The sequence below is a fragment of the Sorex fumeus genome, unplaced genomic scaffold (assembly GCF_029834395.1).
Source record: "Sorex fumeus unplaced genomic scaffold, SorFum_2.1 ptg000019l, whole genome shotgun sequence".
Classification (NCBI taxonomy): domain Eukaryota; kingdom Metazoa; phylum Chordata; class Mammalia; order Eulipotyphla; family Soricidae; genus Sorex; species Sorex fumeus.
The window spans coordinates 14,257,025-14,284,052 of record NW_026606076.1 but is presented as its reverse complement, the minus strand read 5'-3'; the positions used below and the strand labels follow the sequence as shown (position 1 = coordinate 14,284,052).

General features: G+C 40.3%; 1 protein-coding gene across 1 annotated transcript in view; it reads left to right on the top strand.

The window, feature by feature from the left end:
• LOC130021977 (olfactory receptor-like protein OLF4) overlaps window positions 1-27,028 on the top strand; it is a 33,927-nt gene extending 6,899 nt beyond the window's left edge. Inside the window, exons 2-5 of the mRNA XM_056112709.1 lie at window positions 7,258-7,327; window positions 8,457-8,969; window positions 25,422-25,428; window positions 26,081-27,028. Of these exons, the coding sequence (XP_055968684.1) occupies window positions 7,258-7,327; window positions 8,457-8,969; window positions 25,422-25,428; window positions 26,081-27,028 (1,538 nt within the window). The remainder of the gene's footprint in view (window positions 1-7,257; window positions 7,328-8,456; window positions 8,970-25,421; window positions 25,429-26,080) is intronic.

Genomic DNA, 27,028 nt, shown 5'->3' with positions numbered 1-27,028 from the left:
TCACAAACTCTTTTTTTGTGCCCTGAGAAGTGTCTTTGAATGTAGGAAAGACTCAGGTAGGAAGATGCTCACCAACTAATACTAAATACAAAGTTTGCTATGATTATCTAGTAAGCTGGTGGCATTGTAGATGTTGAAGAGGAAGACAAAAATCTCCATGACAAAGATATATTTGAAAGTGCTGACGAGGGGAAAATGGGGGTAAAGTTGTAGTTGGTGGGTGATGGAATCTAGCAACACAATCTGGAAGGTGAAGGAAAAAGTTCCCCCTCCCAACCTCAGAAACCACCAGCTCTCAACCCCCAAGCCCTAGCCGTCCAACCCTGAAGATTAAAAAGAATAAATAAAACACACATGACCTGTGAAATTAACTAAGAGAAGCAAACTAAGTATCATTGGGATACAACACAGAAGCAATGGAGCTAAAATTACATGGCATCTCTGATCTCATCAGTTTAATATCTCATTATCCGATATTCTGGGATAAGTTATGAAATGGATTGTTGGTAAGACATTATCAGAGAGGTATTTGTGTTATTCATTCAGTACATAAATATGATATTGCATTTACTCCAGCAATGCTATTAGTAAAGGCAATAATGGAGGTGGAGAGATAGTACAGTTTGTCTTGCATGTAGCCAATGTGGCTCAAACCCTGATATCTTATATAGTCTTCTGAGCCCCACCAGGACTAATTCCTGTGCACAGAGCCATGATAAACCCCTGAGCATCAGTGGAGGTGGCCCCCAAACCAAAAAATAGATAAATAACAAAAAAGAAAGGAAGAGAGAAAAGAATAAGAAGAAATTTTGGTAGTATACTTATTTATGTTGTGTGAAACTAGAGCATTTTGCAAAAGATAATATTGCAAATTATCTAATTTGGGATTAAGATAAAGAAAATAAAATACTGGCAAGTATCAGATAATGTGTGAGCTTATTTTTCATAATGAATTGTTCTGCATCTCTGCTGCCATCAAACCACCTTAGAAACATACATGTAGTATGCACATATAAAATCAATACATAAATTAATGTGGCATATTGTATATAAACCAATAAAAGTTCATTAAGTTGACGATGAAACACCACTGACCAAGCAAGTGGAAGCAAAGATATACAAAGGGCATTACATTAAACTAAGAAGCTTCTGCATCTCAAAAGAAGTGGTGACCAAGATACAGAGACAGCCCATGGAATGGGAAAATTATTTACCCAATACCCATCAGATAAGGGGTTAATATCCAAGATATATAAGGCACTGGTATAACATTATAGGACAAAAACTTCCAACACCATAAAAACTGGGTAGAAGAAATGAACAGAAACTTCCTCAAAATAGAAATACAAATGGCCAAAAGGCACATGAAAAAAATGCACTATATCGATAATTATCAGGGAGATACCAATCAAAACAGCAATAAGGTATTACCTTATACCACAGAGACTGGTACACATTAAAAAGAATAAGAACAATCAGTACTGGTGGATGAGGGGAGAGACGAACTTTTATTTGTTGTTGGTGGGAATGCTGACACAGACATAAAATGATTGTATTCATTTGTGGAGCATAAAATAAAAACTTTTTATGAGACTAACACCCAAGGACAGCAGAAATAAGGGTTGGGACTAATGGTCCATGGTTGGAAGACTGCCACAAGGACTGGGGAAAAATGTAGCTGGGATAGAGAAGGGACCATTATGACAATGATGTTTGATGCTTGGAAGGGATTGCTCTGCATGGGAGATGTGTGCTGAAAGTTAGTAAAGGACCAAGCATGATGGTGCCTTAGTATCTGTAGAAAGTGAGAGAGAGAGAGAGAGAGAGAGAGAGAGAGAGAGAGAGAGAGAGAGAGAGAGAGAGAGAGAGAGAGGAAGGAGAGAGAGAGTCAGGCTGGAGAGTGGGAGTGGCAGGAAGGATATTGGGGATATTGGTAGGAAACCTACACTGGTGGAGGGATGGGTGTTTGAATATTGCATGAATGAAACTTGACCACGAAAGCTTTGTAACTATATCTCATGGTGATTCAATTTAAAAAATGTTAAAAAATATTATGTATTATATTACTCAAAATTTGGACACTTGCATCATATAGAATTCCCCCAAGCCCACCAGGAAGTTATCTCTGAGAACAGAGCCAGAAGTGAGACCTGAAAACAGTCATCTGTGGCTTCAAAAAAAAAATAAGACCCTTAAAGGCCAGTAAACAACAATAGTAACAACAAAATCCAGATTGTGCATTTGTGTTCAGAGATTTACCCCTTCCTAGATTCTTTGAAACTGGTGAAATGCTGTGGCTAACAGGCTCTCCTTTTTTTCTTTCTTTTTTTTTTCTGTGTGCCTTATTTACTACTTGTTTAATTCTTTTTTTAAAAAAATTTATTAGTGAAACAAACACCATGAGGTACAGTTGTAGACTTACAAATTTTTGTACTTGGATTTCAGTTATACAATGATTGAATACCCATGCTCTCCTTTCTTATCATCGAATTCAAGAGCAGAGTAAATCGCTGGAGGCCTGACCCTGGATTTCAGAGGTCGATCATGTTGAACAACCTGGTTTCAGACATTACCAAATATCCTGAAGATTTGGCATAAATGCTTCTCATTCAAAACAAGTGTTCAAGAATTGACAATATTATTGGGTTCTGACTGAATCGCAGTCAATACCTGCCATTTGGATTTGACTTTGGGAATAACACCAAGTGCCTCAACATCCTGATTGGCTGAGAACGGAGTTAGACATATACTTTGTCATTTCTGGATGTTTATAAAAAAAAATCACTGACCTTAAAACTGAATTCTATGCTCTATGATATAATATGAAAATATTTTAATAATATTTAAGAGATTATATGATAGCTATACTTTTTAAAAATATTTTTTATTTTTATAAGGTACTCCATAATATTTGATTACATTTAATATTTGAACAACAATTCCACCACCATTGAATCTTTCCACCACCGTGTTTTGGATGTTTCCATCCCAAACCCCAACCCCTGCCCCAAAGCAGAACCAAAATAATATATTTTGTGTTGTTTGCTATGGAAAAAACACTGAAGATGCTACCAAAAAGTTTCCTTAGAGGAAAGAGTGTGAAGATTTTTGTACTTCACCCAGAGGCCATTAAGCCCTTCTAGCAGAGATCATAACAACTAACATGTTGTTAAAGGTTGAGCATTCTGTGCTTATAAATATGTGTACATCTGTAAAAATATATTTTCCTTTAAAATTGGTTGTCTCCTGCTTTGAACCCCATCAAATCTGGTGTAGTATTTTTTTTCTTTGCTTTTTGGGTCACACCTGGCGATGCACAGGGGTTACTCCTGGCTCTGCACTCAGGAGTCACTCCTGGCAGTGCTCAGGGGACCATATGGGAATCGAACCCGGGTTGGCCGCGTGCAAGGCAAATGCCCTGCCTGCTGTGCTGTCTCTTCAGCCCCAGTACTCTTGAAGTATGGATGGTGAGTATGAGACCTATACTTTTCATATAGGTAAAATCCTAATGGATTTTAATTATTTTTTTTATTTAAGCACCAGTAGGTACACAGTTACAAAGTCATTCATGATTGGGTTTCAGTCATACAATGTTATACCTCTGTCCTTTCACTAGTGTGCATTTTCAGCCACTGATATTACCAATTTCCCCCCACCCCAGCCTGCCTCTATGACAGACAGTTTTCTTCTCAATTTTTTTTTTATTCTCTGTCACTGTTATTGTAACTGTTCTCCCATTGTTCATCGATTTGCTTAAGTGGGCCCAGTAATGTCTCCATTGTGACACTTGTTACTGTGTTTGTCATATCGAATACATCAGGGGTAGCTTGCCAGGCTCTCCAAGAGGGGTGGAGGAATCGAATTCAGGTCGGCCAGGTTGGCCGCATGCAAGGCAAACGCCCTACCGGTTGTGCTAAAATTTTAAAATTTTATTTAGTCCCCATGAAATTAGAAACTAATTCATAATTGGGGTTCAGACATACGGTGTGTTGGGGCTGGAATGATAGCACAGTGGGTAGGGCGTTTACCTTGCACGTGGCCAACCCGGGTTTGATTTCCAGCATCACATATTGTCCCCTGAGCACTGCCAGGAGTGATTCCTGAGTGCATGAGCCAGGAGTAACCCCTGTGCATCGCCGGGTGTGACGCAAAAAAACAAAAACAAAAACAGACATACAGTGTGTCGACGTGAATCTCTTCATTTTCGTCCACTTCCCTCCACCCACTCCCCCATGCCCCTCTCTGTTCGCCTCCCATTCACTCACTGGTCTGTCTCTAGGCGAGAAGCTTTTTAAATGTTTTGCACTACCACATTTCTTTTTTTTTTGGGGGGGGTCACACCCGGTGATACACAGGGGTTACTCCTGGCTCTGCACTCAGGAATTACTCCTGGAAGCGCTTGGGGAACCCTATGGGATGTTGGGGATCAAACCTCGATTGACTGCATGCAAGGCAAACGCCCTACCCGCTGTGCTATTTGCTCCAGCCCTGCACATTTGATGGGATTTAAAGTAAAAGGCGAAAGATTTATGCGATCTGAAGAGAAACCAGAGTACACATGAAGGTACTGGCACACATGAAGGTACTGGCAGAGGGACAAAGTCACGCGGGTTCCGGGTCCAAGATCTTCAAGCCTACTCGGATTTGGGCCGAGCATCCTCCACCCAGATCCTCCAAATTCCAGTAGGCGGGGGTCACACCCACCAACTGGCCCCCTGGCGCCGTGTGATCCCATCAATAGCCAAGACTCAGAGACTATAAAAACTAGCTCCTGGAACCGTGCGGCTGCATTCGCATTTGCAGCCGCACGACATCCTATTGTGACATCTTATTATCTCATTCCTACCTTGGACAAACTGGCAGGCTACCGAATGTAGCCTGCCCACACGGCAGAGTCTGGCAGACTCCCCGTGGTATACCCTATATGCCAAATACCAGTAACAATGTTGGGACTCATTCTCCTAAAGAGCCTTGAATATAATCTCAGGGCTAGGATGAAGGAGACGTTACTGGGGCCTGCTCGAGGCAATCGACGATTAACAGGATGATTTGTGATTGTGTGATTGTGAAAGTAAAAGGCAATCTTACAGGGAAACATATTTTTATGTATGTATATATATATAAATCTCTATCTATCTATCTATCTATCTATCTATCTATCTATCTATCTATGTGCACACAAGGCTCAACCTTTAACAACATCTTGGTGTTCTCTTATAGAAGGGCTTAATGGCCCCTGGGTGAAATACAACAATCTTCACACTCTTTCCTCTAGGAAAGTTTTTTGTAGCATTTTCAGCGGTTTATTCATAACAAACAATACAAAATATATTATTATCTCCTTTGGGGCAGGGGTTGGGGTTCGGGATGGAAACATCCAAAATATGGCGTTAGGAAGATATAATGGTGGTAGGATTCGTGTTCAAGTACTAAATATAATCAAATATTGTGAAATACTTTACAAAAATTAAACTAAAAAAATGTTTTGCACTGTGGTTTACAGTACTGTTACTGATTCCTCATGGATTTTAAAAGTGTTATGAAACAAATTTTGATTATCAGAGAGCTAATTTCTACTCTTTGCTGTGTAGGCTAATTTAATTTTCTTGAGATTAGGGTTGGCATTACCATCCTTAGTGCTTTCCAGAGACAAGGACTCTCAACCTAAATGTGGAGAAAGCTCTATTTTTATGACAAAATAGGTGAAATCTTTAATTTAATAACCTACAATATGACTGGATATAGAAATACAACATAGTATTACATGTATAATAGAAATAATTGGCAACAATGCTTGCAGTCACCTTCTTTTCATACGAAACCAGATGGACTATTCAGGGAACCACCTATCTGGACTTGTTTGTTGTTGCTTTGGGGGACCGCACCCAGCTGTGCTCAGGTCTTACTGCTGGCTCTACATTCAGGGATCACTCCTGGCAGCTCAGGGGACCACATGGGGTGCTGGAAATAGAACATGGGTCAGCTTCATGCAAGGCAAGTTCCATACTACTGTACTATTGCTCCAGACCTACTGGGAAGCAGCTGATCAGTGTAACTTATATGTGATAATCCTTTAAAATTTCAATGCAAAAAAATTTTAACTTTGGGGGTATAGGGGGTTGGGAGGGATACTGGGACCTGTGGTGATGGAAAATGGGCACTGGTGGAGGGATGGGTGTTTGATCATTGTATAATTGAAACCCAAGCACAAAAATTTGTAAATCTACAACTGTACCTCATGGTGTTTCACTAAAAAAAATTTAAAAATTTAACTAATTAATTAATTAAAAACAATTTAATTTAGCTATTTTAGTGGGGAATAATTTCTAAATTTTTCAACTATCAACAAGCTTTTCCTGATACGTATCTTAAGACAACTTTCCTTCTTTCAGAGTACATATTACCTCACTCCTAGATTCACACCCACAATTCCTCAACAGAAAATTCTCATAACTGCAACTTCTTTTTTAATCAGGTCAAATAAAATAGTTTTTAATTAAAAAAAGAGATACTAGGCGCTATCCTATGTATATTGAAAAATTAAAGACTATAATGAAAACTAAAAAAAATACACAAAACATAACATTAGCAGTAGCATCTGTGGAAGATGACCCTCATTTGCATTTTGCCAAATTAATTTTCAATTTTTCACCTTCCGTCAAGATTCTGTGGTTTACAATGTTATTAATGCTGCTTTCCCTTTTACATAATTTCAACACTACACCCATATCATCAGTATCACCAGTACACCCAACTTCTTCCCCAAGTACTCCAACATCTCTCCTACCCTCCCCCTCTGCTCAGTTGTGTGGATCAGTTCTCTGATGGACTTTTGGGCTTTTGTGACTCATGTGGAGAAAACCTGAACTCAGAAGGAGATATGGATTTGAGTAGAAGGAGTATGAGTGGATTTGGAGATTTGATGAAAGTTTTTTTTTAAAAAAACAATGGAGAAAGAATTCAAAAACAACTCACTGGATTCACTTAAATTCTATTGTCTTGGGAAAAGAGAACATCGGGGAAACTTTCCTTCCTGTCCAGACCATAGTTTCACAGGGGAATCCTGTGCTTAGAGACCAGAGGACCAAGAGGCAAAGGCATCTAATGAGCAGGTAGAGGGAGCTGTAAAAACTTCCCCATCTCCATTGTCTCAGCATGTGGTGACGAGCTGGGAGGAACATGCTTGCTTCTGGTTTATTTTTATTCTTAAATCTGGCTAGGGGAGAAATGCTGTGCTTCTTCCTGTTTGCTTTTCAGGGAAAAGTTCTACATTCTCCATTATACACCATTCAATGAGACTTTCAGACTTCCACATGGAAACTTCCAGGTGAGTTCAGTCACTCATCATGCCCAGTGTCAGAGAGAAAAGGATCCCAGAATATGAACCCATGGTCACCTGAGAGCAAATTCTACTCAGTTCAAGTAGGAGAGGGCTCTGATGACTGGTGTGACTCATGAACTAATATATTTACCTCAGTGGCTTGGTAATACTTATGTATGATTGTATTTAAGTAACCCTTGGATAATCTTTCATACTTTCTTTTAATCTTTCATACTCTTATCATTGAACTGCTACTATATCAATGCTAGGAAAATGTTTAGATCATCAGGTTCAATTGTGGATATGAGCATTAGTACCAGACAATAGAGAGGGGTGGGTGGTGGCTATAGATTCCAGATGTACAATAAAGTACCTGCTATAAAGTCTATCATAGACAATAGATTGAGTTAGACCAACACATCTGACTTGAAACTATTACGTAGAATACTGAGAGCTCTCTCCTCTTTGTTTGACAAACTTGCATCACTTTCATTTCTGCCAACAAATTATCTCCTTTTTTTCCAATTTACAATATTAAATCCCAGCTTTGCAACATGTCTGTCATTTGCTTCCAGAATGATAGGTGCCAAAGACATTTCTTGCTTTGCTTTCAAACGTACTCAGTATCAATAATTTTTAAAAAATTGCTGTTATTTAACGTGCAAAATTTTATATTCAAAGACCTCTCCCTTTTGCTTTCATGGTGCTTAAACCATGTTCCTAACTCAATTAATCTTAAGAAATACAAGGAGAGGGGCTGGAGTGATAGCACAGCGGGTAGGGAGTTTGCCTTGCATGTGGCTGACCGGGTTCGATTCCCAGCATCCCATATGGTCCCCCGAGCACCGACAGGAGTAATTCCTGAGTACATGAGCCAGGAGTAACCCCTGTGCATCACTGGGTGTGACCCAAAAAGCAAAAAAAAAATACAAGGAGAATATTTCATGAAATTGCAGGATGCATGGTAACCAAAGTAATTCCTTGTCAGAAGGTAACTGGGAAGGCTTGTCAAAGAATGAAACACTTGTATAAAATATAATTTCATGAGTGCAACTATAAATAAATGGTAAGTTACAAGTGTTTGAATAATGCTGGTTTATGGGAAAATTTGTCCTGTCATTTCCCTTTTCCTTAGACTTCAACACCATAATATGAAACAAGAAAATGCTTCAGAATTTTCAGGATTTATTCTTATGGGATTTTCAGAGGAACCAGAAATGCAGCCCCTCATCTTTATGTTTTTTCTCTCCATGTACCTGACCGCTGTTTTGGGGAACCTGCTGATCATCCTGGCTGTCAGCTCAGACCCCCACCTCCACACCCCCATGTACTTCTTCCTGTCCAACCTGTCCTTTGTGGACATCTGCTTCACCACCACCACCGTCCCAAAGTTGCTGGTAAACATTCAGATCCACAGCAAAATCATCACCTATGAGGGCTGTATCACACAGTTGTACTTTTTCATAGTCTTTGTGTCCATGGATATCTTACTCCTGACGGTGATGGCCTATGACCGCTTTGTGGCCATCTGCCATCCCCTGCACTACACGGTCATCATGAACCCTCAATTCTGTCGACTGCTGGTTCTTGCATCTTGGATCTCCAGCCCCCTGATTGCGTTGTTACACAGCTTATTGGTGCTGCGATTGTCCTTCTGCACAAACCTAGAAATCCCCAACTTCTTTTGTGAACTCAAACAGATAGTTCAACTTGCCTGTTCTGACACTTTACTCAATAACTTAGGGATGTATATGGCAGCTGTTATATTGGGGGGTGGTTCCCTGATTTGCATCCTTTATTCTTATTCTAAGATCGTTTCCTCCATCCGTGGAATCTCCTCAGCTCAGGGGAAGTATAAAGCCTTTTCCACCTGCGCATCTCACCTCTCTGTGGTCTCCTTGTTTTATCTTACAGTCCTGGTGGAGTATCTTAGCTCTGCAGTGGCAGATAGCTCACAGTTAAGCTCCGTTGGTTCAGTTATTTACACTGTGGTCACCCCCATGCTGAACCCTTTCATCTATAGTCTGCGGAATAATGAGATAAAGAGGGGTCTGAGAGCATTTTTTGTGAATGGAACGAGGAAAAGACAGTTGTCTTAGCTGTGCTATTGCTCCATCCCAGCCAGAAAGAAGGATTCTTAATGTCTGAAGTAAAAGTGTTAGGGACAAATTTGTGATGTTATGACCAGACTGTGGAAATAGGACTCACTCTTTCTATTCACTCCCTAGAATTTCCATTTCTTTGACCACTGTTCTAATTCCTATACCTAAAAGTTCCAATGAACTTTTCCTCTTTCTGAACAAGTTTACATGAATTTCCAACCATGAATATTATATATTTGGAAATTTCCTTTTCGTAATGAGACCAGAGCTTTGCAATGATATTTATAAAAGGAAATAAATCATAAAATATATTTTTATTTCTTCTGAAATATTATCATGATGTTACAACCCAATGCAAAGGACTTCTTAATTTAAAGTCTATTTATATAATTTTACAAAAAAAATCAAATCTGAGACTGTTTATAAGCCCTGTGTATGTTTTGTCTTCTAAGTTTTTTTTTCCTATTAGACTTTTAAGTAATTATATATCTAGTGTGATGTACTTCAATTTTAATCTTCTCATATTGATTGTTCTCTTTCAACTCATTGGCTACAATACCAATCTTAGTCACTCGCTAAGTGTTTATTAAGTACATAATATTCAAAAGGATTTTTCAGTGAATATTATGCATAATTAAACCTAATAAACAAATAAACTTCTGAAAATATGAGTGAGCAAAATTTTACATCATCCATTGTGTAACCATTAAAAAAATTTTTCATCCATGTAGTAGGTTACAGAGATTGATGTCCATGAATAAGGTGAAGCGTGATGCAAGCACATACTTTTTAATTGGATTATTTTCTCTATTTCCTCCTGAAATTTTCTAGTTATTTTCTATTCTAAATATTCTAGTACAAAACACATTACAGGGGGCTGGAGCAATAGCACAGCGGGTAGGGCATTTGCCTTGCACGCAGCCGACCCGGGTTCTTTTCCCAGCATCCCATATGGTCCCCTGCGCACCGCCAGGGGTAATTCCTGAGTACGGAGCCAGGAGGAACGTCTGTGCATTGCGAGGTGTAACCAAAAAGCCAAAAAAAAAAAATCATCACAACTATGCGTTTTGTTCGAAGACAATACCATCTCCTTTTACAGTTTGTACTATCATGATAGGAATTTATTAATGAACAATATTTTTTTATTTTTTGTCTTTATGATCAAACATAAGAAGGTGAAAATCCCTAATTTACCTTATCACTCAGGCTTACTTGGCCTTTTACAAAATAATCACTTTCCCCTTCAGCCTCTCGTCGTCTAAAATAAATCTTAATAAAGACCTCTCGATGGCTATAGAAATAAACTGAAATAGAGTCACTGTGAATGTGGCTTTCAAATAAAACAGCAAATGATAAGGGGCAGCTATTTGTTCTATTTGTCCCTATTCTCTTTACCCTCACCTCCGTTAACTCTTGCTACATATCAAAAAGAGAAAATTATCTTGATCATCAAATTAGTTTGCAGATAGGGACTAGGTAAGTTCTCCTGGTCCTAGTACATTTTTGATGCATAGATATTTTAAGTTAGATCCTGTGATTTACAAATCTGTTAAAGATAACTTTCAACACCACATCCTCCCCCAGAGTCTGTTTTCTTCCACCTTCGTGCCAGCATCTCTTCCCACCCACCTTTTTTTTTCTGCCCTTAGTAAACTCAGTTCTAAGGCTCTGTTGATTTTTACCAATTCTTATTCCCATCCAAGGTGATTTTTTTGTTTCTCATATATCTGAAAGGGAACACTGGATGCATTTTTAATGTTCATACACAATGTCACATTTTCCATAACGCTTGACTGTCATAAGCCAATATGCAATATGTTGAGGATTTAATTTTTATATAAGAATATGTATCTATGATAATTGCTTAATTTTATTTGTACTCTTCCCTTAATGGTTGTTGATAATCTCATTTCTTTGCTTTTATCTTCTCGCCCTACTCAGCGGGCTTCATCTTCCTACACTCATCTCTGTACCACAGGATTTATTTCCCCTTATAAATATATAACAATTATATGAGAGATTAAAAAAAGAATAGAGACTTTAAAAAGTATAGAGTAAAGCATATGTGAGTTGTACAATTACACTGTTGGAATTCAAAAAAAGAAAGATCACTTTTCAGCGCTATGGAATAGATAATGTGTAGCATCTTTTATGAAGTTAATATCTGATATTAGTACCCTTAATGAATCTGTTAAATTAATTACTTGGAGGAGTGATTTTCAAAAAGATCTGCATTACTGCTGCGTTGCATAAATCTGGTATTGAGATACCTCCCAAATTGGTGCCTCCACAAAAAAGAAGGAAAAAAGTTTATGCATAGGGATAAGGGATAAAGTTATGGTAAGTTTATTCAATGCCAGAATAAATGAAGAAATCTTATAGGAGTAATAGCTGTTACCAGAGGGGAGAAGGAGGTGGTTGAGGGGATGGGTTTAGCAGGCTAATATGACATAATTAATGAAACAGGCCTGGGATACTATAGCTTGGTATACACTTACTTTGGGCTGTGAATCTATATCCCTAAGACTTACATAGCCTTAGAAACCAATGCTAAGTCAAAAAAAAAAGAAAGGAAATAAATTTTAACTTCAAAAAATAGCTCAAACCTCAGTGAGCACCATAAGAGTGGAAACACATAATCTGGGGTACAAATCCACAATTAAAACTGGGCATCACATTCAGATATTTGTACAATCCTTGATCATTTTGCAACAAGAATATAACAACAATGTGATAAAAGGGAATTCATGGAGGAATTAAAAATATTTTTAAAAGTCTCCTAACAAAAATATCTGTCAAACAAACTGTCCTCCCTTTGTTCATCGATTTGCTTGAGCAGGCCCAGTAATGTCTCCATTGTGAGACTTCTTGTTACTGTGTTTGGCATATTGAATACTCTCGGTAGCTTGCCAGGCTCTTCGAGAGGGGAGGAGGAATCGAACCCAGCTCAGCTAGGCTGGCTGTGATCCAGGCAAACGGCCTGGAATATTACATTGCAAATTCTGGCCAATGTTTAGAGATAGAGGCAGTGTTTTTTTCTCCAACTGTACTAAATAATTTAAGCAGAATTTATCTCCAAATTCAATTCACAGAGCACACTCATGATTCTTTAGTCAATGTGGACCTTAATACCTCATTCATGATCACATGAATATGTGGACCTTAATGTGGACCTTAATACCTCATTCAGTTCAGGCGCAGATCCAATGCATGAATCAATATGAATTTTCTTAATTTAATTCCCCTCCTTAGTGTAGACAAATATGACGCTTCACTTTCTAATAAGTAGGAGATTTCTTTTCATCTTCCATTAAAAGTTTATTCAGCTCTCTGTGCTATTGCTGTTACCCTAATTCACACACTATGAGATTTTGCCATTTTGAATATATTATCTGTTTATAATGATAAAGATGAACCACACATATCACAGAAAAGAAATTGGCTCAATAAAAAAGTCGTACATATCTTAAATATGTATATGAGTTGCTAACATAATTCATGGATGTGTGTAAACATACATACATACACACACACATATATATATAGATATATTCACACCCTCTTATTTAAAAACAGAAACATTTTGAACAAAAATTATTTCTGCTGTGCTGGATCATTCATCTCAGTGGTGAAGATGGAGGACAATAAAATAACGCGTGAATGATGCTGAGAGCTCAGACATAATCACAATAAGAAAAATCTCAATGAAAAATATAAACTTGCTGTGGGATGGTCAGAGTGTTATAGTCTGGGAAGGATTTTGCATACCTGATAAGGTATAGATCCAGACTACGGCCAGGAAGACTTTTCTAAAAAAGATCAGACCCTACATTTTGAACATAATAAAGAGATGATCCATAAGAAAAGGTAGAGAATCCTGCCTCCTCCCTGATGGGATCACTTAACAGCTAATTGGTCAATTAGTGTGGATTAGATTTCTAGGTACTGGGACCTGAGAGATAATTCAGTCGGTAAGCTGCCTGCGTTGAATGTGGTGCACCCAGATTCAATCCGTGGCATCTATGTATGGCCCCCTGAACCACCAGGAGTTATCCTTAAACACAGTCAGGAGTAAGCCTGGGGCACTACCAGGTGTGGCCCTAAACCAAAATTTTAAAAGGATTTATAAGCATTGGCTAAAGCCATAGTACAGCCAGCAGAGGGTTTGCCTGCGTGTGGCTGACCTGGGCTGGATCCCCGCCATCTCATATGGTCCCCTGAGTACTGCCAGGAGTAATTATTGAGTGCAGAGCCAGGAGTAACCCCTGAGGATTGCTGGGTATGACCCAAAAAGAAAAAAAAGGATTTGTAATTCATGTTAACTCTTATACATGATATCGAAATGCTAACTTTTGTTCTATTTTGTGTATTTCCTTTTGTGATGTGTATGTTTATCTTAAGACTCATTTGCTCTGGAAAACATAATCTGCAATCTGCAAAGTGTTTGACACCAAAAAGATATTACTTTATTTTTACTTTTGGTCAAGTTTGTTTTTATTGTCAGACTGGATACTTGCCTTGCATGCAACCTGGGCTTGACACCGTACACCGTACAGTCAGTCACCTGAGTCTGCCTGGAGTGACCTCTGAGTACAGAGCCAGGATTAATTCCTGAGCACTGCTGAGTGTGGCCCCAAACCAAAACCAAAACCAAAATTTATCATTGGTTCTCTTAGTATCTTCTCTGAGAGTAACAGAAGGAAATCTGGCCTGGAATATAACCAAAACCACAATTTGTTTTCCCCTCTAAGAGACCACTTGAGTATATTCAATATTTTTTCTTTTCCTTTTCTATGTTCTCTCTCTCCTTTTTTTGTTAATTTAATATACTTTTTAACATTTATTAAATGCATAGGTAAATATGGTCGCACCAATGTCAAATCCAGGGCGTCTGCCTTGCACGCAGCCAACATGGCCAACCCGAGTTCGATTCCTCCGCCCCTCTCGGAGAGCCCGGCAAGCTATCGAGAGTATTCGATATGCCAGACACAGTAACAACAAAGTCTCCAATGGAGATGTTACTGGGCCCGCTCGAGCACATCGATGATCAACGGGAGGGCCTTTACTTTACTTTACTTTACTTTACTTTACTTTACTTTATGAAAGCATGGCAAAGCCTGGCAAGTTCCCTGTTATGTATTCAATATGCCAAACACAGTAACAACAAGTCTCAAAATGGAGACATTACTGGGCACGCTCAAGCAAATCAATGAACAAAGGGGGGTGACAGTGTTTGTTTGTTTGTTTGTTTGTTTATAAAAGACTTCACCAAGGACATTTTATATTACGGTGTTTCACTGATTTATGGAAAATTAGTAAATCAGACAAAACGTCTGGAATAAACATTATCTTCTACACGTCATGCTAACTATGGTGATTTGTGCAGCAAGAGAGGAGTTACGAGAGTGAGTAGAGGGTCAAGAATGAGTTACTGGTGGTAAGAATATTGACTCTTGGGACCCGAGTGATAGTATAGCCGGTAGGGCGTTTGCCTTGCAAGCATGTGACCCGAGTTCAATCCCCAGCATCCCATATGGTCCCCTGAGCACCACCTATAGTAACTCCTGAGAGCAGAGCCAGGAGGAACCTCTGAGCATCACCCGGTGTGACTCAATAATGCAAAATAAATAAATAAATAAATAAAATGCATATTAAATGCATAGGTAAATATGGTCGCACCAATGTCAAATCCAGGGCGTCTGCCTTGCACGCAGCCAACATGGCCGACCCGAGTTCGATTCCTCTTTTGAAAAAAGAAGTTGACTCTGACACAGAAAGGGGTGAAGGCAAATCCCTTGTGTTCTGTGATGTTGTAAATCTATGCAAATAAACACACAGAGTTCTAAGGAAAAAGTAAATTTCAGGGACTAAATTACCTTATTAAATAGTAGAAAGAGTATTGATATATTACTTTTTCCTTGAGTAATCGGTATGTAGAAAATGAGAAAAATAGAAATAGCTAACCAAAGGTGCCAGAGTTCTGTGTGTGTGTGTACACATGTGAGCGTGCACATGTGTGTGTGTGTGTGTGTGTGTGTGTGTGTATGTTTCTTGGAAGAAGTCTTCAGCAGAGGACTACTTGGAATCTTTTTTATTTTTTTGCTTTTTGGGTCACACCTGGCTATGCACAGGGGCTACTCCTGGCTCTGCACTCAGGAATTACCTCTGGCGATGCTCAGGGGACCATATGGGATGCTGGGAATTGAACCTGGGTCAGCTGCATCAAGGCAAATGCCCTACCCGCTGTGCTATCACTTCAGCCCCTACTTGGGATCTTTTATTCCAAGATGATTTTCACAAATTAAGGGCACAAAGTGAAGTGAAGGTACCAATAAGAAATCCCTTCAATTCAATGGTCACTTTAGTAACAAGATTAACAGCTCAAGAGAGACAGAGGATGGGTAAACAATTCAGCAGAGCGGGTAGGATATTTGCCTTGCATGAGGCCGACCTGAGTTTGATTCCTCCATCCCTCTCAGAGAGCCTAGCAAGCTATCAAAAGTATCTATCCCACTTGCATGGCAGAGCCTGGCAAGCTTCCCGTGGTGGTGTATTTGATACGCCAAAAACAGTTCCCCGTTCGAGCAAGTTGATGAACAACAGGATGACAGTGCTACAGTGCTACAACAAACAATAAAATGAAGGAATCAAAACAAAATGCCCCAACAGGCCAAGGGGAAGTGCAAGGGCTTAGAAGACCAGATCTGTAAACATTGGCCAGAAGCCAAATCCCCTTCACTCCTCTTAAATCCTAGGGTCCTTGACACCCAAAGAAAATCCATCGATACCATAGTGCCACAGGAAACATGATAAAGTATGAAATCTCCTCCTGAATGGACAGAAGATTAGGAAAGGTACTTTATGTGCTGGCCCAGGAGACTAATGTCTTGCCACACAGGAAGGCAGGACTGCAAATGACAAAATTCTGGAATGCTGTGTATGTGACTTTCTAATTTACAGACCTCTAGGGCATTAGGATTAAAAACTAGGCCTTACTGAGATTAGTACCAGGAATTTTGCTCCATGGCTTGGAGGCCAGCCACACATACTAGGGGAAAAGGGAGCGCAGAGAGAGAAGGGAGCACCAAATAAAAGGTGTTGGGAGGATCCTCCCAGGATGGGAGAAGCATGCTGAAAGTAGACTATAGACCAAACATTATTGCCACTCGTTGCCTCTTTTGCAAGCCACAATACCCAAAAGGAGAGAGAGAACAAAAGGGAATGCCCTGCCACAGAGGCAGGGTGGGATGGGGAGACGGGGGATGGGAGGGATACTGGGATCTGTGGTGGTGGGAAATGGGCACCGGTGGAGGGATGGGTATTTGATCATTGTATAATTGAAACCCAAGCACGAAAACATGTAAGTTTACAACTGTACCTCATGGTGTCTCACTAATAAAAATTAAAAAAGAAAACACCCAAAACACTAGGCCTTAAAGGTGCAGGGAGTGGCCTATCTGAATCAAAGAAATGTAAATGGCACACTTATAGGGTTGATAGCAGGCCACTATGGCAACCACAGGGCTCAGAGATAGCAGAGTTAAACAGAGAATACAAAAACAGTTACAGCACCCCCCCTTTTTTTTGTATGGTGTATATCCCTGCTGGTCTCCAAATACCTTTATTGTACATATATTTTGAAATATATATCTATTTTTCAAAAGTAGTGACCTGCCTCTTTCTCAGTCAATATTTTTCATAAAATAAAACAAAAATACATGTTTGTATTATATGGCAATGTAAAATTCTCCACAAATATACGTATTGGTGAGCCGTACTGATATTGACCATTCAACGAAAGAATAGGAATGTGACAAAAATGAACAAAACAAAACCAGCTTCTGTGGTACTAATAAATAATGTTGTCAATCATAGGTCTTAAATTTGATTTTTTTAAAAAATAGTTTGGAAAAAGTGAGAAAGCAGAGCAACACATTTCATAACAGGTTACACATATTTTGGGGTAACACGTTTTTCTTATACTTTGTCTCCTATCTGCAGGACAACCTCCCAGCAAGCACTTCAAATAAAAAGATGGATGAGGGGGCCAGAAAAGTAGTCCATCAGGTAGGGCATTTGTCCAGCATGCAGATGACCGGGGTTCAATCCTTGGCATCCCATATGGTCCCCTGAGCACTGCCAGGAGTGATTTCTGAGTGTAGAGTCAGGAGTAACGCATGAGTATTGCTGGGTGTGACCCAAAAAGCCCCTCCCCCCCAAAAAAGATGAGTGAGGGTCATAGCCAAGAAGTAAAACCTCTAGAGATTGCCAAGAGTGCCAGAGCAACCCCCTGTGTGTATTGTGACCATGATTTATTCATTTCCACTAAGAGTGTGAAATTAAGAGTGTGAGCACATGCAAGCACTGGAATCGAACGAGTACAAAGCTCATTGAGCTGCACCATGGCCTGAAACAGAAGCAGAAGGAAAGGGCAGCCGATTATCTCCTTAAGATGGAAGGACCCTTTGAATGTGTGCCAGTCTCCGTGGTGTGAGATGATATCTCATTGTTGTTTTGATTTGCATCTCTCTGATGGCTAGCGATGGTCACGGTCACGGGCCTCCTGTTTTTCATCGATTTGCTCGAGCGGACCCAGTAACGTCTCCATCGTGAGACTTGTTGTTACTGTGTTTGGCATATTGAATACATCACGGATAGCTTGCCAGGCTCTGCAGTGTGGGCGAGATACCTTCTGGTAGCTAGCTGGGCTCTCTGAGAGGGGCAAAGGAATCGAACTTGGGTCAGCCACGTTGGCTGTGTGCAAGGCAAACGCCCTACCCACTTGCTATCATGTGGAGCATTTTTTTCATGTACCTTTTGGCCATTTGTATTTATTTTTTGAGTATATTTCTGTTCATTTCTTTTCCCTATTTTTTGATGGGATTGGAGGTTTTTTTCTTGTACAATTCTACTAGTGACTTGTATATCCTGGATATTAATCCCTTATCAGATGGGTATTGGGTAAATATTCTTTCCCGTTGTGTGGGCTCCTTCTGTATTTTGGTCACTGTTTCTTTTAAAGTGCAGAAGCTTCTTAGTTGATGTGCACTGGTGGAGGGATGGGTGTTTGATCATTGTGTGATTGTAACCCAAACATGAACGCTTGTAACTATCACAGTGATTCAATTAAAAAAAAAAGATAGGAGGACCCAGAGGAATAGAACAGCAGGTAGGGCGTTTGCCTTGCATGTGGCTGACCTGGGTTCAATCCCTGGCATCCCATATGGTCTCCCAAGCACTGTCAGGAGTAATTCCTGAGTGCGTGAACCAGGAGTAACTCCCTAAGCGTCTCCCGGTGTGACACAAAAAGAAAAACAAAAAGGAAAAAGAAAAAACCACCACCACCACCGCTCCCATGCAAAAGAGGGAAGGACCCAGCCCTGCAGATATCTCTCCCAAAATCTCCTTCTGCTTCTCTCCATAATCTTCTTACCTCGAGTCAACTGATGTGCAACTTTTGACCTTCATTATTTTCTCTCAAGTAGAGTTTTCATCAGCTCGGAGAGGCCAGACTAGACATAGTTTGGAGGCCCCAATTCTGCTAATATAAAGACAGTTTCTGACATATATTATCATCTGTTACTTCATATAAAAGGAAACCATGAATCAATCACAGCCTCTAAAATGATTGTCTACATGTTTTCCTCCCCAAAGTACCTGCAAGGGTTCAGTTTGGAGGGGAAGACCAAAAACTGGTAGCCTGAACCTAGGTAAGATCACAGCTTTGCTACACACACAAGGAATGGTCCTCAAACCAACACCATCAGCATCCATGAAGTACACTTCCAATAGACCCCTAAATGATTCCCAGCTTAAGTACCCTTTTGAAGGCCCAAGAGGCTAAGACCCTTTTTGCTAAGATAAACAGGTGCTCCCAGGAGGCTCTAGAAACCTCATTGATGTTCCATTCTTTCTCCCACAGCTCCTTGAACTGGTCTAGGCATCCCTAACTAACCAATTTGGTCCAGTAGGACATACTCCATGCCTTTGCTACCCAAATTCCTAAAAATGTCCACAATATTCCTTTCTAGGGGAAGTTGAAATTATTCTCTGTACATTGTATTATCTCTATATGATTGGCTTAAAACATTTTATACTTTGTTCAGTTTTTTATCTGTATTTCTTATCTTTTTTTTGGGGGGGGAGAGGGCTGGGGGCACACAAGAAGATGTTCAAAGGTTAACCTTGGCTCCACATTCAGGAATTACTCCTGGCAGTGCTCGAGGGACCGTATGGGACCAAGGTCTAACATGTGCAAGGTAAGCTCCTTACCTATGTACATTCTCTCTCTCTCTCTCTCTCTCTCTCTCTCTCTCTCTCTCTCTCTCTCTCTCTCCCCCCCCTCTCACTTTCTCACTTTCTGGAGACCTCAGCTGTGTCAATGTGTCAGTCTGACCAGTGTACTTCCTATCAGTAAACTGACTTTGCTCTGACTATAGTTCTTCACTCCTGGTAAATTCTTTGACCAGCCCATGGCTCTAGGACCCAACAGCTTCTAGTTCAAGCACCTCCTCATAATCCTAAAATCAACATCACACAGGACTTGTTAGAAATGTAAATTCTCTGATCTTTCATGAACTAGTGAGTCAAGTTTACATTTATGATGTGAGTTTCATTTATATAAGGGCTTTGGACTTTGGAGAGGCATTTCTCTCTTATATTGGGCAAGATTAAAAAGTTAGAGGCACCATCCTGTTTAGTGTAGATGTATAGCAGCATCTCATGAGACACGGCCAACTGTTTTAAGAAAATATTCATTCTAATGCCACTAATTCAGAGTTTGAGAACTTGAGTCACCTTGACAAACCTACAGAGTTATCCTTGATATTTAATTTGATCCTTTTTTTTTGGAGGGGGCACACCAGCAGAGTTCAGGACTTACTTCTGGCTCTGCACTCAGGGATCACTCCTGGAGAGCTTGGAGGACAATATGGAGTGTCAGATATAGAACCTAGGCCAGCTGCATGCAAGGTAAGTGCCTTACTATTGCTCATGCTACTTGGGATTTAATTCAAGGGAACATTAAAACATACACATTGAAGCCCAGTGTGAGCAAGAGAATAAAGTTAGAGTCATTTTTTGTGAACGTTTATAAAGTTGATACCAGGCAGCAAAGCGAATAAGGATAAAATAAAGGTTATGCTGCATAAAACAATCAAAAATACGTATTTTTGAAATCATAAATATTTTATATGCAATATTTAATTTATGATAAAATTTTCTATTTCTGAACTGGAGTGATAGCACAGCGGGTAGGGCGTTTGCCTTGCATGCAGCCAACATGGCTGACCCAAGTTCGATTCCTCCACCCCTCTCAGAGAGACTGGCAAGGTATCGAGAGTATCTCGCCCGCCTGGCAAAGCCTGGCAAGCTACCTGTGATGTATTAGATATGCCAAATCGGTGAACAACAGGAAGATAATAACAGTGATAGTTCTATTTCTAGTAATTTTAGAAACAATTATATAGTTACAGTTCATGATCAACGAATGTTGTTTTTCCACATTTCCTTTTTTTGTTTTATTGATTGTTTTTTAAATTTTTATTAGTGAAACACTGTGAGGTACAGTTGTAGACTTACAAATTGTTTTATTGATTTATATCTTTTGGTCACACCTGAGGTGCTCAGGGCTGACTCCTTGCTCTGTGCTCAGGGATCACTGCTGGCAGGAAAGGGGGACCATATGTGGGTTGACAATCAAACTTAGGTCAGAGGCATCAAAGGTAAGTGCCCTACCTGCTGAATTATCCCTCCATTCCCACCCACACTTCAGGTGGAGCATGATATCACTATTCCAGGGCTTGCACAATAGTACATTGAGCAAGGCACTTATTTGTATATGCTTCGTCTGGGTTTGATTCCCAGCATCACATATCTCTCCCAAGTCCCACCAAGAGTATTACTGAGCACAGAGCCAGGAGTCATCTTGAATATTGCTGGGTGTGGCCCCAAACAAAAAATTTCTCCGAGTGATTGAGGTGGGTGTCCCTACTAAAGCAGAACTTTGAAGAAACAAGAGCCTAATTCATATCTAATAACTTAGACCGTTCATAGAGATGGGAAAACATTTTTTAATGGAATCACTATGAGATACAGAGTTACAAAGTTGATCCTGATTGCGTTTCAGTCATATGACTGGTTGAAGAAACTATGGTACCTCTACACACTGTCACTGTCACTGTCCTTCCGTTGTTCATGGATTTGCTCGAGCGGACCCAGTAACATATCCATTGTACTCTTGTAACTGTGTTTGGCATATCAAATACGTCACGGGTAGCTTGCCAGGCTTTGCTGTGCGGGTGAGATAATCTCGGTAGCTTGCTGGGCTCTCCGAGAGGAGCAGAGGAATCAAACCTGGGTCAGCCAGGTCGGCCACATGCAAGGCAAAAGCCCTACACTCTGTGCTATCGCTACAATGTAGCTGTTAAGAAAAATGAAGCCATGAAATTTGCTTATAAATGGATGGACATGCAGAATATCATGCTGAGTAAAATGAGTCAGAAGAGAGGATAGACATTGAATGATTGGACTCCTTTGTGGGATATAAAAAAGTATAATATAAGATCAATACCTAACGACAGTAGAAACAGGAACCAGGAGGATTGGTCCACGGTTGGAAGCCTGCCTCAAATACTGGGGGAGAAGGCTGTTAGTTGAGAATGCGCTCTCTAGGTAAGAGTTGCGTGCTGAAAACAGGTAAAGAAAACTTTTAATCAGCTGAAAAGTGGTTAGAGTTGGTTAAGATGTGAAAGAGAGAAAGTAGATGGAAATAAGTTAAAAAAAAAACACTGGATTTACTTGCGTCCTAATATCTTGGGAAAAGAGAATCATTAGAAAAGAATTTCTTTCCAGTCCACAGCAGTTTTCCACAGGGAATCCTGTGCTTAGAGACCCAGAGGCAAGAGGTAAAAGTGCCTAATGAGCTGGTAGAGGAGCCGTAACTAGCTCCTTGGTTCTGGGTCCGGAGAACTGGCTGAGGGGGATTTTTCTTGATTTTTTTATTTCTTTATTTGCATGCCTAGACCTGGTGAAGAGACAGAATTTTGTCTTCCTTCCTTCCTTCCTTCCTTCCTTCCTTCCTTCCTTCCTTCCTTCCTTCCATCTTCCTTTCTTTCTTTCTTTCTCTCTTCATCTACCTGGAAATGGCCATTCTGCCTTCAACATCAATAATTCAATGAGGAATTCACACTTCCGCTTGGAGACTTCCCATTCTGATTTCCCATCCAAGTAAGTTTAACATCCAAGTTTACCTTAGCTAGAGTCAAAGAGAAAAGATATCAAGAACTTTATTTGCCTGTAGGCCCCCGAGTGCCAATCCACCTTAGCCCAGAGGCAAGAGATTGCTGTGCTGGTTGCTGGATGAATGAGTGAAGGTATGGCTTCCAGGGGCTTCGTAATATTTCAGAATATATGTAGGGTTCACATTAGATGATGTTTCATATTCTTGATCATGGAATGGCTAGCTGTCTCTTAGAGATAAGCAAACAGGTGCTGCAATTGGCAAGTTCAAATTCTGCTTGTAAGTAGGGGTAATGGTGGTGGTTGTGTCCACCATGGATAAGAACAGTGTTCAGATCTATTTCTTGATGGCATATGGCATAGTAGGGAGGCCTTTGTGGTGTTAATGAATGAGAGAGAGAAAGGGAAAGAGGAGAGAGAGAGAGAGAGAGAGAGAGAGAGAGAGAGAGAGAGGAGGAGGAGGAGGAGGGAGGAGAGCCCTGACCCTGAATGTTGGTGGTCCTAGATTAATGACCCTATCTTAAAGGAAATCACTATTTTTAGTGTTTGAAGTTCTCTTCATATTGCTTTTCAAATGTTTAACACTGCTTTTGCTTTTTTTTTTTCTTTTTGGGTCACACCCAGCAAAGTTCAGGGATTACTCCTGGCTCTGCATTCAGGATTTACTCCTGGTGGTGCTCAGGGAACCATATGGGATGCCGGAAATTCAACCTGGGTCAGCCGTGTGCAAGGCAAATGCCCTCCCCATTGTACTATCAATCGGTCCCCCAAAACTGCTTTTCTGTCAGCAAAATTATAGAGCATCTGCTTGACTCAGCATTCAGGGCTCGTGGGATTGAGGGTTCTTTAAGTGGCTGCCATGCTGATGTGCATGATACATTTTGTTCTGGAAACCAGGAAGTCAGGAAAACAAGTATCTGCTCACTCCTTGGAACTGTTGCTTACTGATTATGTCAGAATATTTTATATGATAAATAGCTTACTATGGCAGAATTTTTATTGTTCCCTTGTTTTTCTAGGTTATAATTCCAAATGTTTCCTATTGATAATTATTCCTCAAGTGACTTCTCAATATTTTTACTATAATTTTTGGAGGCAGTCACACCCAGCTGTGCTCAGGGTTTACTCCTGCTTTGCACTCAGAGATGACTCCTCATTGGGGTGGGGACCACATGGGGTGCCCGGGATTGAACCTGGGTTGACCATATTCAAGGTATATGCCCCACTTGCTATACTATAGCTCCACCATCCCCAGTTAATTTAATATTTTAAATATTTTATTTAAATATATCTGTTACCTTACTTATAACTTCATTGCTTTATTTAATTCACAGGATTTTGAATGTTGTTATGAGGTCTCATTTAGAATTATTTCTATTAAACAGAGATAATTTTTTTTTGCTTTTGGGCCAGACTCAGCAATGCTTGGGTGTTATTTCTGATTCTGCACTCAAGAATTGTGCCTGGCAGTGCTTGGGGGACATATAGGATGCCAGAATCAAACCTGGACTTTCCTCATGCAAGGCAAGTGCCCTACCTGCTTTACACCTATATATATTTAGGTGCACGGCAGAGCCTGGCAAGCTACCCGTGATGTATTCAATATGCCAAACACAGTAACAACAAGTCTCACGATGGAGACGTTACTGGGCCCACTTGAGCAAATCGATGAACAATGGGAGGACCGTGATATATATATATATATATATATATATATATATATATATATCATCATATATATATGCTTTTTGGGTCACACCCGGCGATGCACAGGGGTTACTTCTGGCTCTGCGCTCAGGAGTTACTCCTGGCGGTGCTCAGGGAACCATATGGGATGCTTTGAATCGAACCCAGGTTGGCTGCATGCAAGGCAAACGCCCTACCCACTGTGCTATCTCTTCAGCCCCTACACCTATATTTTAATCTCAACTCTTTGTATGATGTCTGAGGGAGGAGATCAATGTCATATTTTCTCAGAAACATAGCTTTATTAACAGATTTTTTTACAACACAAATGCTTTCTAGAAATTGAAAATGTTTTTATGTAGTAAAATTCCTATATAGCAAAGAATCTCCCAAATGGAACAAAACATGCTATCAGTGTTATGCATGTGTGTGTATATGTGTGTTTTGGGGCCACACGTGGTGATTCTCAGGAGCTACTCCAAGCTGGGTGCTTGTGGTTCGCTCCTGACAGTAATTGAGAGACCAAGCAGTGTTGGGGATTGAATACAAGCTCCCTGCATAGGAAACATCAGATCTAGCCCTTTGAACTCTCTCCTGGGCCCATGTAATTTTTGTAATCAAGGTCCTTGAGAGTTGGTTTATTGGTCCTCATGGATGCCGATAAGACATTTCTCTTTGTTCTGTATGTCATTGGTGGGTATTGATTTGCCATTTAATTTTTCTTCCAGTAGTTGCTTTGAAAGTAGGGGTTTTGTTCTTCTTTCAATATATTCAGTAGCATTTTATTTTCTTGCTTTTCATGTCCCTGAATGCGGTTCTCTAGATGTGCATATATATACTGAAATGAATTGTAAAACATGAAAAAGTGAGCAAAGAAACTGGCATCTTAAGTCATGTATTATAATAGAAAATGCAGAAAAGTTGAGGTAACTGTATGATGTACTGTCTCAGGCATCATCACATAGAGAACATTATTCAGTATAGAAAAGACAGAATCCTCATCTCGTGTCATGCGAGATTAACAGAACATGTTCTGGGGTGGATGTTGAATTTTGAATAAAGTCCCCAACCAGGATGAGTGTGCTCACTGGAATTACTAACAAAAAAGAGATCAAATTCCAAACTTCAAGAGTAGCAACAAAATGATGATACATGGAAAAAGAGGAAGCAGATAGTCTCATCTTTGATGATACCTTATATGCAAAATATGTGTTCATATTGTGGGGACATTTGGACTTTACCTTGAGGTGCACCTTTCCAGTCCTGGAGAGAGTGTAAAGGAGGGAACACACATGCCTTACATGCAGCCAATTCAGTGTGACACTAACTTGAACCCAGAGCACCATATGTGGTTTCCTGAGAACCTCCAATAGTCAATCTTGAGCACAGAGTCAGGAATAAAAATCACCCCCATGAACCTTGAGCTAAAATCCAGACACTCCCAAGAATGAATACATAGTTTAACGTGATTAATAAAACTTCGGGCTGGAGAGTTATAGCACAGTGGGTAGAGCATTTGCCTTGCATGTGGCCGACCCAGGTTCATTTCCGGCATCCCATATGGCCCCCCAAGCACCACCAGGAGTAATTCCTGAGTGCAGAGCCAGGAGTAACCCCTGTACATCACCAGGTATGACTCATAAAGCAAATAAACAATTAAATAAAAATAAAACTTCATATAAAATAGTCTTTTCATTTCCTTCTTTCTTAAAGTCACGTCCACGAAATGAAGCCAGGAAATGATTCATCCATTTCTGAATTTCTCCTTCACGGTTTTTCAGAAGAACCCACACTTCAGACTCTCCTATTTGTGATTTTTCTCTCCATGTACGTGGTCGCTGTGTTGGGGAACCTACTTATCATTGTGATTATCCTCGCAGACCCCCACCTCCACACCCCCATGTACTTCTTCCTTTCCAACTTGTCCTTGGTCGACATCTGCTTCACCTCTACCACGGTCCCCAAGCTACTGGTAAACGTCCAGACGCAGACCAAAGCAATCACCTACGCAGGCTGCATTGCCCAGATGTACTTTGTCGTACACTTCTCTGTGTTGGACATCTTACTCTTGACAGTGATGGCCTATGACCGTTATGTGGCCATCTGCCATCCCCTCCACTACACTGTCATCATGAATCCCCGGCTATGTGCTCAGGTGGTGTTGGTGTTCTGGTTCTCAAGCGCCCTGCATGCCTTGTTGCACAGCTTACTTTTGTTGCAATTGTCCTTTTGCTCTGACTTGGAAATCCCTCACTTTTTCTGTGAACTCAAACTGATGGTCGAAGTCGCCTGCTCCGACAACTTCATCAATAGCGTGGTGATTTACTTTGCAGCGGTGCTTGTGGGTTGTGGTAGTTTCGCTGGGATTCTTTACTCCTACTGTAAGATTGTTGCTTCCATCCGTAGAATCTCCTCAGCTGAGGGCAAGTTCAAAGCCTTTTCTACCTGTGCATCTCACCTCTCTGTGGTTTTCTTATTTTATTGCACAATCTTGGGAATTTACCTGAACTCCGCTGCCCCCCACAGCTCACAGGGAAGTCCAACAGCTTCAGTGATGTATGCTGTGGTTGCACCTATGCTGAACCCCTTCATCTACAGCTTAAGAAATCAAGATATTAAGAGAGCCCTGAGAGTATTCGTTGTGAGAGGAGTTATAAAAGGACGGTTGTCCTCAGACTGA